At 35.7% G+C, this 18294-nt stretch overlaps 1 protein-coding gene across 5 annotated transcripts in view; it reads right to left on the bottom strand.

Moving 5' to 3' along the window:
* TDRD3 (tudor domain containing 3) overlaps positions 1–18294 on the bottom strand; it is an 88025-nt gene that overhangs the window by 33653 nt on the left and 36078 nt on the right. For 3 of the 5 annotated variants that reach the window (XM_082279158.1, XM_082279157.1, XM_082279159.1), the window contains exons 2-7: positions 14857–14941; positions 11050–11115; positions 7658–7818; positions 5434–5575; positions 681–752; positions 70–219 (exon numbers count right to left, since the gene is read on the bottom strand). In XM_082279158.1, the coding sequence (XP_082135284.1) occupies positions 70–219; positions 681–752; positions 5434–5575; positions 7658–7818; positions 11050–11115; positions 14857–14941 (676 nt within the window). The other 2 variants (XM_082279160.1, XM_082279161.1) reach the window with 2 other exon arrangements.

Here is an 18294-nt window from a genome sequence, read left to right as displayed (position 1 = left end):
AGAAATACTTAAAATAACAAGAAAAGATCAATCACAGTCAGTAAAATGTTGTAACACATGCATTCTAACCTCTTTGCTCTTTGCTACTTCTGCAATAGCAGCTGTTCTCTGCTTTTCAAATTCATCATTGTCCGCAACAGGTTTTACAGTATTTGTCATTTGCAGAGTCTTTCTGCGATCAAGGTCTCTGCTATCCACTTGCACATGAGATGCACATTTCTGAAAATGCAAAAGAAATTTTTTAATTAACTCTTGTGCCTACTCTCATTTGAGAAAGACCAAAGTATTATTCCATCAGAGTAGAAGACTCTCAGATAAAGACTATTATCATGTAGCTAAGACATCATGATGAAATCATGATGGTTCTTGGAAATCTGATGATCCTTGCCAAATTCTTTGGTATTTAAGAAGGGACTGCATTAGTGCCTACACAGTCTGACCAGCAGAATCAAAGGCTCCACACACTAAATAAAGTTTGAAATTGAGAGGAAAAATGTTACTGGAAACTGGCACAACAAAGAGACAGGATTAACACAGTTTTGGGGTTTTTTTTAACAGGCACATTTTTGATATCCAAGTTATCAAGATCGAAGATATTTTGATTGCCTTTACCTAACTGGAACAAGGTACCTAGATATCATAATACAGGTACTTTTATGAAGTGACAAAGTACACTATACCTGCCCAAAAGGTACAAAAGGAGGAGGACCACCTTCTGTTCCAATGTTACTCCTATTGTGTTTCGCCAAACTCTGTAAAAAAATATTTGATAATTAATAAATTGCAAACAGAAATCAGATTATATAAATGTCTCTATTTCAGAAAGTATATGAAACTTGCAAGATGGACATTTTAAGCAGAAAAAAAATCATATTTTTAAATCTTGGGTCACATAAGTTAAGAAGAAGGTTGGAGGAGAGGCAGAGAAACAAAGAAAACTATGAATATTTTTATAATCACTAAGGCAATACATAGAGCAAATGTAGAAAATTCAGTTATAGACCAAAATCTACACTAATAGAACAAAGCAGCACACAAATAGGCAGCAGATGTTTCTTTATACAGAATACAATGAACTTGCTGCCAGTAGAGACTGTAAAGGCATACAGCGTGTTTAAAAAGGGATTGGACCAATTTAGCCCTGAGAAGTGAAGGTTTAGGGGGACCTTAGCAATCTACATGATGGAGACGGGCTCTTTTCAGTGGTGCCCAGTAAGATGACAAAGACAGTGGCCAGGAACTGAAACATAGGAGATTCCCTCCATCACAAAACACTTTTTTGACTGTGAGGGTGACTGAGACAGGGAGATTGGAAAGTACCCATCCTTGGAGATATTCAAAAGCTGCCAGGACACTGTCCTGGACAATTGGCTGACAAGGCTCTAGGTGGCCTTGATTGAGCCAGATGACCTCCATCCTCAACCATTTTGTGAAATTCAGGATAAGCAAACACAGAAGGTATTAGTCCGAATTGTAGCCCCTGATACAATACAGCAATTCTGTATGCCAAGGCTGTATAAGTGCTCAGACTCTCATCTCTCCCTAAAAACAATCTCCTTTTTGCCACTGCTGGAAATGAAATGCTGTGCTACTAAGAAAAAAAAGAACAGGTCCTTATTGCTGTTAAAATGCACCAAAATTGCATTCCCTATATTGGATCTCTTTTATTATTTTCATTTCTTACAGTCTTTTTCCCCCAATAGACAGTCATGCATGACTACACATACTCCCTGTTGTCAGAGACAGCCTTAATTACTTAAGCTATATATGACATTTACCTAAATATTTATTACCCTGATGTAGAATTGATTTAAATCCATCATCTGAGAAATGGAGTATAAACATGAATAAGCTTTAAGCCACCATGTTATCTGAGAATTTCTTAAACTAAGTAGTAGATTAATTTAGCTAATACATACTCAAATTAAAACTTTTGGTCCACTCCTTTCAAGTTAACCACTTTTTTTAGGAGTCGAAGACTGTTTTCTAAATAATTTATGGTTATTAATTCCTTTCAAGTTTAAAAAAAAAAAAAAAAGAATAATCCTTTTCCTCATGCCTTGGAGCAAAAAACACTGATAAATTATTCAATAAATTATTCAAAAAAAGCACTTAGAAGTGCAGAAATCATAAAATTTTTCTGCTTTAGTCTCAATCAGTTCACTTAAAGTGCTGCCTTAGAATTAAGAGCTAACCAAGGGCTGATCACTGCAGCATGCTCATACCTCCCTGTACCTAATAACTGAAGCAGCACAGTACAACAGTGATTTCATGGCCAAGCCATTTCACTTCCCCAGAGCAGGCACTCCAGGTACAACAAACCCTGCACTTATTCTGGGGTTTCTATTTGTTTGCTTGTTTGTTTGTACCTAGAGAAATGCATGCAATTTTGGAATGAATTCCCATACTGAATCAAATGATAATTAAAAAAAAATAATTATACTCTAGCCAAGAATTCAAGCATTGGATTAATTTCTCATGTCCTATGTCCAGGAAGAGCATGCTGAATTTACACTTTTTTCTTTCTTTCCCAAATGAGAATCAAGAAAACACACAGAAGACAAAGATTGTTTCAATCTACTGCTCAAACATGCAATTGGGAAAATGGCAAAAAAGCCCTTAAAAACTGACTGCCAATTTACCAACTTTCAGCTACATGAATTTTGAATCATAACAATTTATTGCATAAAACTGTTATCCATAATGAAAGAGTTTTAATGATCTAATGGTAAATAAGAGCCTTACACCTTCTTCTCAGGGAGCACTCCCTGCTGAGAAGTGAGAGTAGCTGCTTTAGAAACCAAGTTTCACATTGCACCAAATAAAAAGCAGACTGGCAACATGAACAATTTTCTTTATCTTACAATTAAATTTCCTCACACCCCAGCAGCAACTATCATTTACAATAAACTTTGTTATAAATACATTTAGTATGCTTCTTTTACCCTTTTAGCTCTATTTGCATCATGACACTAAAAACATTTCCTAGGGAATCTCTTAAGAAACTAAGGTTTAGAGTATGAGATTCGTAGGTATTATGTACTATTGTACCCTCACCCTTCTTTCTACCTGTATTTTGAAGTATACATAAAACTACTCCCCTTTCCCATGAGGTAATCTCAATATTTACTCTCAGCTTCCCCAAAGTAGAAAAATCTTTAAGCATACTAGAGAGCTTTATTTTCAGATGATCAGTAATTCTAAGTTTTAAAAGTATAAGAGCCTGCCAAACAGTCTCACCAATCATCTCAGCATATTTGCTTCAGACTTCACTCATAGATTGTATATATTGTCTGGTGTTTTGTTTAATAGCAATACAAAATTGCTCTTCCTTCATAAGAAGGGTAGGAGCGGTATCTCAGGTACTGATCCTTCATGTTTGGAACATCAGTCACCATCAGAACATGAGGAATACTACGAAGCAATAATTATCTGGAACTGTATTTCTTCCTAAAGATGTCCATGACACTTTACCTTACATTTCCAAGTAGTCTAGAAAAAAAATCACAGTAACAGTCTCATTTACTCCTTCCTTATTATTTACTGTTGCTTAAATAGGGGCACTTGAAAAGACCTGAAATTTCCAAGCAAGAATTTACTTTATGATAAAATTGAATCCTACAAGGAAGATAATACTGCATTCATTCCACATATGCTACACTGTAGTGTGAGTCTTTTATTACTTAAACTTGATTCCTCCTGAAAGGAATTTCAAACACTGCTCTGAATAGAGTGAAACAGTAACACAACTGAAAAACTAGATGACAAGTAGGTGCAAGGACAATAACTTAAGACTGGATAAACAACTTTTATTCTAAAGTTTCATAATGTTATTTGGCTTAATAACACTAACTTTATACTAAGTATAAAACCCCCTTATTTCATCATCTACACAGGAAGCCAAATTAACACATCTCAGACTTTGTAGTGGAGGGAAAATAAAAAACTGCCTTCAAAAATAAAAAACTAGCTTCAAAACCAGTAATTTGACATAGCCACACAAATTAAAGTTTTACGTCTTTTTATGCAAACAGTTCATCATTTTAATTAAGCTTCTGTGGCAAGATTAGACAAGGAATGGAAATGTCCTTATCACCTCTCAGATATTTTAGCAATTATGCTTATTTGTCAACTGCTCTCTTCTGCAAACCTTTCTGAACAGGATAGAAGCATCAAGTTCATAGGGAAACTGCCATCATGTAGCATCTGGCTTTTACAGATTTGTTTGAGCCCTATCTGTCTAGCTGTCAGTCTGGATATAGAACTGGAGCTACAATTTCCAGTGGTCATGGTTCACCCATCCAAACTGATTTCCTGTCACCAACAGCTTTTCTGACATGGCCACATTCATGTGCTGTGAGCTGGTCAACATGAAAAAGAAAACAATACCCTGGCAAATTCCGAAAGTTTGAGAATCAGAGAGCTGAGAGGACAGCAGCAGGCAATAGTTAATTTTCTGTATCTTACCAGAGCAAACCAGTGACAGCTACCACTCTGTTAAACATATCACATACAGCCAATAGAACTGGCCAACAAGCGCTGAAAGCTGTAGTCAGCAGCACAACTTTGGTTATTAAATGCTTTGCTTTCTTTATTTATGTAAATAGGGTCTGTTCCAAGTTATTTCTTGATACTGACTTCAAAAAACAATTAATAATTATAAAGCAATTATTTGTTGGAAGTCCAGGTAGAAGAAATATGAAAACAGACTGTCCAAAATATCATCAAGAAAGCAAACCAGTTCTATTCTTGTGTTACCAATTACACGGCATTCTTAAGAATATGTTAGGTCTGTGTTCTCTCTTCTGCCCCATCAATCTTACAACTCAGTGTTTTTTAACTGAAGAAAGAAATCACAACACTTAATACTAAGTAAGAATAAAAATCATAAAATGGGATGCTTCTGCTGTTGGCCCCAGAACCTTTTCTATTCTGAAAGCTTCATTTAAAACCAGGAATGCTTCTGTGTTTAAAAAAACCCCTTATTTTCAGCAATAAAAGCACAAAAAGGATGCCAAACAGAATCTAGTAGAATGTGTAACTGTAACATTCAAATAAATTTTGGCCCAGTCTGCTGAAATCGATTAAGTGCAACCAAAGAAGGCTAGTTCTAACAAAAATGACTGAGCCCAGCTTTGCAGGAGCAACAGTAAATAGTACTTCATACAGAACTGACCATCATGTTCATAATCAGCTACTCTGTTTCAACCCCTGCAGAATGCAGAAAGGAATCAGTTCCCATGCAAAGATCACTTGTAATTTCTTCATTTGCAACATTATACATAAGAACTCTGGCTGCAGCCCTACAACTATTGGGACACTACAGTTCTAAAAGCTTATCATATGGAAGTTCACAGTCAACAGCAGAAGCTTGAAGTTTTTAAATGTAATATGCAACTTGTAAGACAAGCATTTCCAGTGGTGTTACCTCACCCTTTGTAATTCCCACTTTTCTATAAGATGCTCCACTTCACCTCCAAGAACTGCTGTGTTACTGTCATCCAACAGCAAGAATCCATTTCTCACTTCAACAATTCCTGAAAGCTTAATTTTTGTTCCAGGTGGAGTGTTCAGGCTAGAGGTAGAAACAAAGCCAAATAATTCAAATACATTTATTACCATTTTGCCACAAAGAAACACATAAAAACCTGGTCTTATCATAATTCCAACATTTTCATATGACATAATAAAAAATTAGCATCAAAAAGCACAGTACTTTTCAATAGCTTTATTGGAACACTTCCCACTCATTATGCAAAAATTCCATACTGCAAATTAGATTCTAACAGAGATGAATATTGGCAATCTGTCTGTTTGGTTAACATTCAATTTCACAATATCAAACTGAGGATATGATTTGTTTAGACTAACAGACAATATTCTTAGACAACTGGCTTTGAGGTAGGTTCCTCATATTTACAGTTAAGAGTGGATCTCCAGATACTAATCATCTCATTTTTTTTAGACATTGAACTTAGTAAACACAGAGTGGTTAGAAAGGAACCTTTCTACACATTGCTAACAGCTAGGACTGTACTGGAATAAATACGAAAACCGTGTATCTCGTAGCACTTATTACTCTGTAATTTAAAAACATACGAATACTTTCTGTCATCAGCTCCCACAAAGAGCCACCTTACCTTCTTCTCAAGTGAATCTACCCTAGGAAAAGCAACAGCACAAGAATAAAAGAAGCATGTATTTCCAACATGTAATCGAAAGACATGACAAGCAGTGCAATATGGAAACTGCTTCTTCTTGTGAAGAAGGACAAAGACAGTTCAAACCTTACAACTGAGAGACAATAAAGACAGTAATCTCTTTAAAATATGCTAAAGCTACTATTGCAATCACAGGCCCATACCACATGGTGAGGAACATTCATAGCAGAGTGAGGCAATTACAGTACCAGTGGCATTTAACCTTAGCAAAGTTAATGGATTTTTGGATTGTTCTGATAAAAGCAAAGAAAATGAGATCAAAAAATACACATGAAAGAAATACAGAAAAAAAATTAAAATTAGGCAAGAGGAGAGGGGTAAATGGAAACCATAGTCATGAAAACCTATAATTTAAAGGAAAATTGTGATTTTTATTTATTTCAAGTAATACTATGTACTGAAACAGCATATTATTGCAGTTTAATAGTCCAACATCAAACTTTAAACAATTACATATAATACAAATTAAATCTTTAAATGTTATGTAAAAGGAAGAGCTCACAGCATTACTAGAGTGATTAGTTCTCTAACATTTTTGAGATTTTTATCGAAAAGCTTTCAAATTATGTCTTGTACTGGGTGTTCATCTTCAAATATTTTGTGATCTAGAATCTACTTACACAGGAGTCTGTTTGCCTTCCTTTACTGCTCTCTTTATATTTGCATTGGAATATATTCCAAGTTGTGCTGGCTCAAGCTAAAATTAAAATATCATTCAATGTTCTGATAGCATCACTCTAAACTGCAAGCTGGCTCCTGCTCAGAAGGAACAGCTTAACAGTAAAAGATGACATTCAAAAATTAAGTACATATCTATATCTAACTGTTGCAGCTAGCAGAGAAAGAAGAAAAAGGATTTTTTTTAAACCAAAGTTATCTGAATTAGAGGAGTGCAGAACACACCACGACTCTGCAGACTAAACACCAGAGATCGTTTTTAGCATCTCCATAACCAAACACACAAAACATCCCCATGTTCAGCAGTAAATCAGCTTTCTTACCCTTCACTTTTAACTGAAGAAACATCCAAGTTAAAGGCCTCCCCATGGTCAAGCAGTATTAGTTGCATTGGCTTAGGAGTGTCAAGCCCGTGGCATTCCTGCTACAAAGGTAAGGCAAAAGATCTACTACTACTAAAAATTGGGGATTTGGCCCAAATTTACACACACCCCCAAAATGCTGTGTGGCGTGAAACTACAACTCAGTAGATGGCTGCAGAAATCCACTTTCTTCCATTATGTACTTCAGCATAAACAGAACTGTAAATTACATTCATATATACCTTTTCATGCTGAATTTAAGTTTCTCCTTTATATACAAATCCAAGAAGGAAGCCTCTTTTGTCAAGCAATTTTTTTTATCAAATACTAAGGACACTCCATTTTTTCAAGGACATTGAAGTATCAAAGCAAAACCTGGAAAAGAAAGTTGTTCACCTTATTTTTGACATGCTACTGTATTCTATAGCTGTGCAGCTTGTGTGTCCATCAGTCATCTGTAAACGTAACATTCTGGGAGCAGCCTGAGATTCTTCGTTATCCTTTGGTGCAGCAACATTGCGGATTTTCTGTATTTGCAGGACACATGGCCCTTCCAGCTAGGTAAGTCAAACAGAAAAGACAAAACTATGAGCACTGTTAAGCAAACACGTGGCAATATCTAGACACACCAACAGATGCCCCCAGGCAAAGAAAAGTGTAATTTGATCATGTTCAATTTCTATCACTCATGTACTATATGTTCTAAAGCCTGATAAAAATGGCTTTTTCAGAGAAAGAGTTGCAGTGCTTCACACATCTCTGAGATACCAATTATAAAATAAAAGTGAACAAAAACAGTTGGGGAGGAAAACAAACAAAAACACCCATACTGTCACTTTGAACATAGTATGGAGTCCAGATAAGATTTCACATGCTGTACTGCAGGGTGTCACTGACAAGTCTTCTAAAGAAAGATAAAAACAGCTTAGCAGACTATCTGTTTGGATCAAGAGGAAATTTCAAGTACAACTGCTTTATAAACACCAACTAGAAATATAGCTTCTTTAAACAATGGTCCAATCAAAACACAACTAACTGAAGGGACATCCCTTTTCTGTTGATTACATAAAAATGGATACCCTACTATACACACCACAATCTATGTTACAAAAAATAAAAACAGTAACTAAAAGAAACACAAAACAAACAAACAAACAATACCCCAAAATAAAACAAAACCACTATGAACACAAAACACCAAAATAAAGCAAAATAAACCCACCTGAAAAACCCAAGCCCAAAACAACCACCTAAACCATTTGCAACATTTCAGCTACAGCTGAGTCATTTTGATTTCTCTGAAAAATAAAAATTGTCTGTGGCTGCTCAACTGATCTCTAGCTCCTAAAAGACAGTGAAAGATTAAAAAGTGCACATTTCACCGGCTTTTAACCTTGAAGAAACAGAATAGGTAGCCCAGAAAAATGAGAGCAGATAACCAGCAGGTAAGCATATCTAAAGAAAAGAGAGATTAATAAATAAGAGAATAGGAGCACAGTAGCTTTACTATGACGGCAATAGAAGATCTGATGTATAAATCACTCTCACTGAAAGAAGCTTTTCTAAATGCAGTTCAGTTTTAACTGGAACAGCAAATCTGATCATCATTTTAACAAAAATAAAAATAAAAAAGGCTGTAGGAAACAAAAATCCACAATCAAAAAAAAAATGAAACAGAAATTGGGATGCATATGAGTAACCTTTAACAGGAATTAAATTGCTGGTACCTTATGTTTTCAACTGCTTACCATCAATTTGTCAGTACTCAGAAAGGAACTCTCTGAGAACACAAATCCTTTCTGAATGCTTCTTCTGCAATTAATGTTTCCATTGTAATGAAACTAAGTTCTCAAAAGAAAACCACTAACACTTTAAATGTAACAACTATTAAGTTATATGTTATAACTTTATAGTCTTCTTTGCACTTCTATTCCTTTAAAAATACTTAAAATATATTTATAGTATATAGTCATCTTGATAGAAATGTGAGGATTCAGTTTTTCCAAATCCTATGCAAATGTGGCCATCTTGTGGTTAATACTGGTAATATTTATTTTTTTAAAACCATACAAAACGTGTATATTAATGAGTGAGTGAAATAGCTCTGTGTATTAATGACTGAAGTTGATAGCCATCTATAGTGGTCAAATACCCACGTTTCATATTAGGACTCTCCCAGCTTTTATGAAGCTATTTGCCTATTATAATAATACTTCAAAATAAAGTTATTTTCTATGCAAGATGGAAATACATCATAGGTTCTCAAGATATAGGTAAATAATACTAATATTAGCCTTGGCTGAGAGGAACAATAGTAGCACACAGTTTCTATTTTTCACTGAAACATTTCTAAACAACAAATTAATACTTTCTACTGAGAGATTATACTAAGAAGTTGTTCCTCTCCCGTAAAGCAAAAATTCTTTTTTGTAAACACATAGCTCTGTAACATAATGTATTTGCAGACATTGCAAGCTAAACAGCAGCACTGATTAAGGAGTCAGATTTGCTTTATGTTACTCAAAAAAAGGAAATTACAGTTAAGAAAGCAAGGATTCAGCATATTCTCTAATAGCTTGAGTTAAAAATTATAAACAGGAGTCCTTCTCAATCAGATTTTTTTCTGTGCAATCACTCTTTCCAAAACCTGAAGGACTATCACCCTCCAGGAAATGGTTTGCAAGTGTCTGGTTTGGGTTTTCTTAGAGCAATTTTCTAAAGATCTATGAATATAGATAAAGTTAATAAAACTCTTCCCATAAAGTTAGTTTACTAAGTAATATGCTGCATGCATAGACTGCTGCCTAGCTAAAATCTGCGATCCTGCAATGGACTCTCTATCAAGTGTTCTTTGCATAAATGGCAATAACATTTGTGCTTTTTTTCTTGCAGAAGTCTGTGCTTACAGCACTGACCACTCCATTTAGACAACAGAGTAAACAAATCCAAACAGCTCTTAACAGCCTCTCTCACCAATCAATCTTGCTTTTTTAAAATAAACCCACCCTAACTTACCAGTACCTGAATTTCAACAGTAAAGAAATATGTTTCCCCAGAACTTTCACATCAGTGATAGACTGTCAGTATTTGAAGTAAGAGATAAAGAATTGAAGTGAGAACCGTACTAATTTTAAAATAAAATTTCTTCGTTTATCCACTCTCTGAATCACATGTAAGGAACTAAACAGGAAGGGTATACAGAAGGGGACAAAACTTCATTTTTATCTAATCACACACCATGCATGAAAATCTAGCACATCCAAGTTTCAAGTACAATACTCTAGCACAGAAAGCGTTACACCATCTAACGTGTTGTATTCACGTAACCTGTAGGACACACAGTCATAGGAAAATTAAATAAAGCACATAGCTGCAGCCATGGACGGCAGTAGGCAAGTAACACAGCATTAACATGTATTACTATGTATCAGAAGCAAACAGCTACTTCAATTTATTCCGGGCCTGCTTTGTTGCTCTCTCAGGATAATACAGGAGAAAAAATGAAATTCTGATACAATGTAAAGACCAAACAGGTTAAATGACTTTCCAACAGCAAATAAAGTTGCTAGCATTGTCCAGATTTTTTTTAAGCATTTCAAACTTGTGAAATAAAAACCAAAAGGTCCTCTTTTATGAAGCTTATGTTCATATATTTACACTGTAATATATTCAAACATTGGGGGATTTTGTATGTGAAGTAATGACAAAACCAGACTAATGTGCCATAGAAGACTCTCATCACACAGAAATAACAGACTACAGAAAAGTGAAGTAAAAATATTGCCTACCTTTTCCACCTTCCCACCATTGATGTCACTGGGGAGGAATTTCTTGCCAATCGTTCTTAAATCTGTCTGAAATGATTACAGAAGACAAGAAAATATTAACTTAAAATATGTACTTCCAAAAAAAGAAAAAAACAAAAAACATAAAATAGGAAAAAGAACAGCATTTTTTCCATAATGACAACTCTTTATTACAGAAATCCACTCCTCTGTGTGTGATAAAAAATTCAGCAACTCAAGAGTTTACAGAAGAAATCCTTTTGCCTTTTAAATTATATTCTTAAGTACATTTTCAGTGTTGATTAAAATGCTTTTAAATAGACAAAACCAAATAACTATGTAATGTTTAATTGTCAAACATAACTATGAGGTTTAATAGAGGTAAAACATCTTTCTTTGCTCTCCAACTGGCACTTAGAGAAAAGTATTTTTAGTTTCTGTCATTTTACATGCACAAATCCTTACTTATTATGATCATAAACAACTCTTTCAAAAGAAAATGTGCTAAATGTAATTACTACAAGAACTTGAACAGTAACTTGCCATTAATATATGTCAATAGCCTACTGTTCTGGCATCCTGATCTAGAACCAAGCAGGACTGTATTTTAGTATCTGAAATATTGTAAACAATTGATTTACTCTGGTTTTCAGTGAGAAATACTGGTATGTTACAAATAGAAAAAGCAATCATAGGAATATGTTTTTAGTATATTTACTGAGTATCTATAGAGGGCATAAATGCCCAATCCTCTCTCTGTTGCACAAGTTAGCCAGGTAGTGATAAGGAAGCACATTCAGTTTTCAATCTGAGCCCATCAGAGGAAACTCATCTGTCATCTGTCAGTTGTGTACCTCTGAATTGCAAACAGGCTCCTACACACTGTTCCTGTGTGTTCTGTATCCATATCATAGAACCATCATAGAATGGTTTGGGTTGAAAGGGACCTTAAAGAACATCTGTTCCAACTCCCTTCCTGTGGGCAGGGTACACCTTCCACTAAGGCCATATTGCTCGAGTCCCATCCAACCCACCCTTAAACACTTCCAGGGATGGGGCATCCATGACTTCTCTGGGCAACCTGTTCCAGTGCCTCACCACCCTCACAGTAAAGAATTTCCTCCTAATATCTAGCCTAAACCCACTGTTAGATTGAAGCCATTCCCCCTTGTCCTTTCACTATGTGTCCTTGTAAAAAGTCTCTCTCTCCATCTTTCTCATAAGCTTCTTTCAGGCACTGGAAGGCCACAATTAGGTCATCCCCAAATCTTCTCTTTTCCAGGCTGAACCATCCCAATTCTCCCAGCCTTTCCTCACAGGAGACCTGCTCCATCTCTCTAATCGTCTTGGTGTCTCTCCTCTGGACTTGTTTCAACAGGTCAGTGTCCTTCCTGCACAGGGATCCCCAAAGCTGGATGCAGCACCCCAGGTGGGGCCTCACCAGAGGGGAGCAGAGGAGCAGAATCCCCTCCCTTGCCCTGCTGTCCATGCTGCTTTTGCTGCAGCCCAGGACACACTTGGCTCTCTGGGCTGGGAGTGCACATGGCTGGGTCCAGCCCCTCACTCAGCAGCACCCCCAAGCTGTTCTCAGCAGGGCTGCTCTTGATCTTCATCAAGATGTGTTGATACTGGGGGTTGCCCCAACCCAGGTGCAGCACTTTGCACTTGGCCTTGTTAAAGATTCCCATGCATCCATTTCTTGAGCTTGCCCAGGTCAGTCTAGACAGCATCCTGTCCTTCAGGTGTGTCAAGTTCACTACTCAGCTTGCTGTCATCTGCAAATTTGCTGAGTTTGTACCTGGTCCCTTCATCTGTGTCATTAATGAAGACATTTAATGACACTGATCCCAATACAAATCCCTGAGGGGACACCACTCATCACTGATGTCCTTTGGGACTCTGAGCCATTGACCACTACCCTCTGGATGGGACTGTCCAACTACTTTCTTATGCCTCTAACCATTCATTAAAATCCATCTTTCTCCAGTTTAGAAAGAAGGATGTTCTCAGGGACTGTGTCAAAGGCTTTACAGAAGTCCAGCTAAATGACATCCATAGCCCTTCCCTTGTCCACTTACGCAGTCACCTCATCACAGAAGACCACTGGGTTGCTCAGACAGGACTTGCCCTTGGTGAAGTCTCCAGCTTTGTAGTCAGAGCAGTAGGAAGGGGACACAACTTTTACAAATTCTTTTTAAGTTCTTAGACAAAATAAAAACATTTGAAGGACTCAAGATACATTTATGTCTATTTCACACTTATTTAAGCAACTCACACACACTCCAAAAAGGTAAAAAAGGTCAGCTGACTTCTTGATTTCTACTGCCTGAAACACGCCTCTAGTAGTCAAGAAGAATTTGCAAGAAGTGGAATATAAATTCACTGTTATCCTGCCATTAAAGACACACTGCAACTCTCTACTTTCTCAACAGACAAGTTAACCCGGGCACAAAAACAACTGACTTAATGATAAAAAGTGAAAAGTAATTAAATCTGGCTTTGGAGTTCTTGTGCAACATTTCTGGTTTATTTTTATTATCTATCAAACAAACCTGAAATAACAACACAGGCACAAATGATCATGTCACTACTTGTTCCAGCACATGCAGGGTAATACCCAGCAACTCACAAGTATTTTATTTGGGTCTGTATAAAGTAGCAATGTGTTCTCAAATATATGGGCATGCTGCTCTGGTCCAGAAATCAAATGCTTACCCTTTGCATGTTTTCTATTACATTCTTTGCATCTTTACATTATAATTTTGCCTTAATTCTTTTCCTATTTCTTACATGAACTGGTGCCTGCATGGACAAATGATTGAACATAAACTTTAAAGAATAAGTGAAAGGAGCAGAGGGGACACTCTTTTTCAGAGTATCATCTAAAACCATCTAGTGGTTGAATCTTGAGGGTGGACAAAATAATCCCCAACAACTCTCACATAATTTCATTATTTTATTATTTCTAATTTCATCAAGGAAGAACACTTTTATCTTAAGCATTCGACTACATTGTGTTCCGTCTTGAAGCAACATATAGTTATTACAAAGGACAAAGTTTATATTAAACTTTATAAAGTACAGACAAGCTTTAAAACATCTGAGAATGGATTTGATAGAATATGTTAAAATAAAATAACAAATACACAAATTAAGAAAGGCAGTAGACTTTCTAATGTTTACCAACAATATATACTAGAATTCTAAAAAACAGGGATTCACATGCACACTTTTCTCATATCCTCAAAAATATTATGGTTTATTGCTTCGAAGATGTTGCTCTCTTGTATATTCCTTGTTCATTTTTTGCCAGAATTATGACTACTAATCCAGATTGCTACAGTAAAGAAAAAAACCTGGTTTTAGTTACATAAATATGTAGACAACACTGGATATGTAGTCTGAATGTGCTTTAAGGAGTATCATGTCCAGAAGTCAAAGTAAGGGTGTTTTATTCATCCCAACAAACTTATTTTGCACTAAAATTTCATACTTGTATCATTACACAGAACTTCTGGTTGTATTACTGCTTGTAGTTTGACTTTAGGTTTACATTTCATAAACAAAAAAATACTTTCCTCTGCTAAATCTGTTCATTTCTTCTGCTAGGGGTTTTGCAGTTTGGAATAGGTGTTCTTTCCAAACAAAACTCAGAGTTCACACAGGCACGGAGAGAGGGAAGTACTTTGTCCTTTACATAAATCACACAGACAATGGTACACTTAGACACACAAACCTATACTTGAGCCATTAGATCTACCATTTTTAGCATGATTTGTCAGAAAAAATGATTTCACTACCATAACTTACATTAAGGGCAACTAGGATAATATCATTTGTATTAACTTTTTCAGATGAACTTAAGCAAGCTTCAATTCCTTCATCTGAAAGATACCTGTTAAAGAAAAAAAGAATTAGAATATCACATGATGGATCAATGAGACAAACTTTTTTTCTGTGTATGAGATTGTCTTTAGTTCCTATCTTTTGTTGAAGCATAGATGCAAAAATACTTGAAAAATTACTTAATGTAATCAGTTTCCTTACACTGGGATGGGGTTAAGAAAAATATTTCTTCTTTCATAATTTCTAAACAGAAGAAAATTTTTAAAAATGCAAACAAGAAAAAAAAGTTACACTTACAAAGTAATCAGAGCCATCATAAACAGGGTAACACTGTGCTCCTCATGCCCACCCCTCAAATTATAGGAACCTGGCTTCAAAAACAACCCTTTGACCTTTACTTGATGGAAGAAGTGTATTTTCACTTGTGCATTTGCAAGGAAAAAGCAAAACAAAACAACCAACTCCCATCCTGCTCAGAACACAACCACATCTATTTGTAAAGAGCAAGGCTGTACGGTTAATCCCTCAAGGGCTGGGGCACACAACACTGACATCCTCTAAAACGTATTTTGGTTGCCTGGGCTACAAAGAAACCAGTAAAAATGAAAGCGCGTTACAGTGTAGGAATAGTCAAATATGGTGAAAAGTATTAAATAAGAATAAAAATTCTCCTCCACAATCACACTTGGAAAAAGTGACACTGGTAGTGGCAGTGCAGGATCAGTATCTTTCTGGAAAAATTCTGTAAGTATACAATAAATTTGTTCATCTGAACACTAAGTAAGTTTTGAATTGATTACCTGAATCCATTTTAAAGGGCTGACCTATTCTAACCTTCAAAAAACACTTTAAAAAAGGATAATTTTAACTTGAGTGGTCAGAAATTGTGACATTTATTGTTCATTTTGCTTAGTCTAACCCATTTGCAGTCCCAGTTTTCAATTTTATGTAGCTGGCAACCTGCCTTCTTCTGCACAGTTCTTCATTTTATTCAAATACATCACAGCAACCATTAAATAATTGACAGATACCCAGTCTGAAACACAGTACTTCCTCAACATTTAAGTAACTACTCACCCAGAAATCACCATTTCCCAAATAGTAAAAGAATGATTTAAGAAACAAAGATTAATACACCCTAAGAAATACTACAAATAAATATTCCTGGGTGCTTCAAGAAATACTTCTTTTTAAAGAAAATAACATGCACAGTGTAACATATAAACAAGGCAAAATACTTGAAGGGAAGTGCACTTGACAGATGTTTTTGATTCCAGCCCTGGTAACTTTAACATTGCCCTCTCCAGTCCTGCCAGTGTTCCCATACTAATTACTGGTCTCAGCTGTGGGATGTATCTGTTCACATCAGACACTGGGATCTAGCAAATCCTGAGTCACTAGCCCACCATCACCAAAAAGAAAAAAAACTAATAATGAATCAATTCAGACAGCAAAAAAATGCATATATATATATATATATATATATATAAATAAGCATAAGAAGAAACAATCCTATTTTCTTAATAAAAGACAGATGCTTGAGAAGAATAAGGTAGCAAGACCTGTTGGCTTGCATGGGAATACAAGATTTCCCAGCTGAGCAACTCTGAGCTTCAGTACTATGATATGTGAAGATTTATGCAACTCCTGTGCATTAGCAGATCTCATTAGCTGGAGTCAGAAGGTAAAGCAGAACAGCATTCCCACTCCGTGCCAGGGGAAACAGATCCATCCAACAGACTATCCTGCTCTCGAGGCTTCAACTGTGGCTTAATTACACCAACAGACTTCCTAGAAAGAGCAGTATCATAAACTTTACAAGTTTACCTTCTGCCATCTTCAGCATAAAACTGAACATAAGTTGAACAGCAGGGGCTGGGGGGAGTACAAAATTCATAAACTGAGTTTTAAACTGTTGGCTAAGTCATGGAAGGATTCTTCCTCTTCTGCTCCAAATGCAAATGAAGTCATTCTTCATTCTACTGAAGCTAGAGGGACTGCAGTTCTCTTACAGAGTTACTTAAGAGTTACCAAACATTTCAACATAAGCTACTACCATTTTCCAGCAAGAAAAAACTATTTTTAAAGAATGAGTGAACAAGAATCTGACCTACAATTAAACTTTCTCTATATAGGACAAGATTAATTCTGCTATTAAAAAAATCACTGCTGAGTCATGTTTTACTTTCTCACCTCAACATGAAGACTGAATCACAGCTGTCAAAATAGCACTCTGGTTTAGTTAAATTTTCAGTTTGTAACTTTTCAGATACAAATTTCTATATGAATTCTCAGTTTAGTTTGTCTCATTATTTAGAAGAGCTTTTAAGAAAGAAGGATAAAGAGAAACGCACTGGAGAAGACCACTAATTTTTGACTTGTGATAATTTAAGCAACAGCACTTAGCAAAAACATTGCCCATCTGACCAAAATCTCTGACAACCTCACAGAGACACCAATCATGAAATACCACTGGGGGCATCTGGTAGGTTGATTTAAGCAAACATCAAAGATTTTTAGCAAAAAACTGTTTGACTTGGTTATTATAAAAGTTTTCAAAAAAGCAACATCTGTGAATATAAAATGTCGGGGGATATTTTATAGTCTGGGGGTGGTTGGTTTGATTTTTATAGATGCTTATTACATGAAAGTATAAATTAGTTATATGCAAAAGATCAAGATCAAAATTACTTTCAAGAAAAAAAGAGCAAATCAACAATTCTGTCAGCAGAATTTTGCTGAAGAACTTCAACAGATAAAAAAAGAGCTTTCCAGTAGTGTGTCAAGTGTTGTTTCTGTGTAAAAGGATGCAAAACTATAGATTTAGTAAGAAATTGTCAGAAATTAACCAGGAAGCAAATTGCAACCAGGAAACATTTTGCACCAGAATTACCCAAAGCACAGATTTCTCCTGCTTTAACAGAAGCTTGAAAATGGTGTTTCAAGCTTCAGGTATCAAGTCTTTTCCACTTTGCCCTAATAACATTACTATCCAGACTACTTCACATACCAATGAGTACTCCAAACATGTTTAGATTTTCTTAGCAAACTTAAGAAACTTATTTTAAATAAATTATTTTATCTTCTCCTGTTTGTACGGTCTCATATAAGAACTATCTAAGTTTTAGCATTGAGTATTTCCTGCTACAAGCCCACTAATTATTTAAGAAAATAAAAATAAGTATTTTTATTAAATTTATTTTTAAATAAATGTATTTATACAGAAAAACATACATCTACCTCACTCAAGTATGAAAAGGGAGTTACAATAGACAAAGCTACCTCTTCAGATGGCATAATCCTTCTCCCCATAACATAAGGATTATTAAGTCTGAGCTTTTTGCAGACTCTGAAGGAAACAAGGTCCCCTTTTCTATCTGTTCTTAGTGAGGGCATGCAATA

This window comes from Coloeus monedula, assembly GCF_965178545.1.
Source record: "Coloeus monedula genome assembly, chromosome: 3".
In the NCBI taxonomy this organism is placed as follows: domain Eukaryota; kingdom Metazoa; phylum Chordata; class Aves; order Passeriformes; family Corvidae; genus Coloeus; species Coloeus monedula.
Note: the sequence above shows the minus strand (reverse complement) of the source record. Positions and strands in the feature narration are given on the sequence as shown.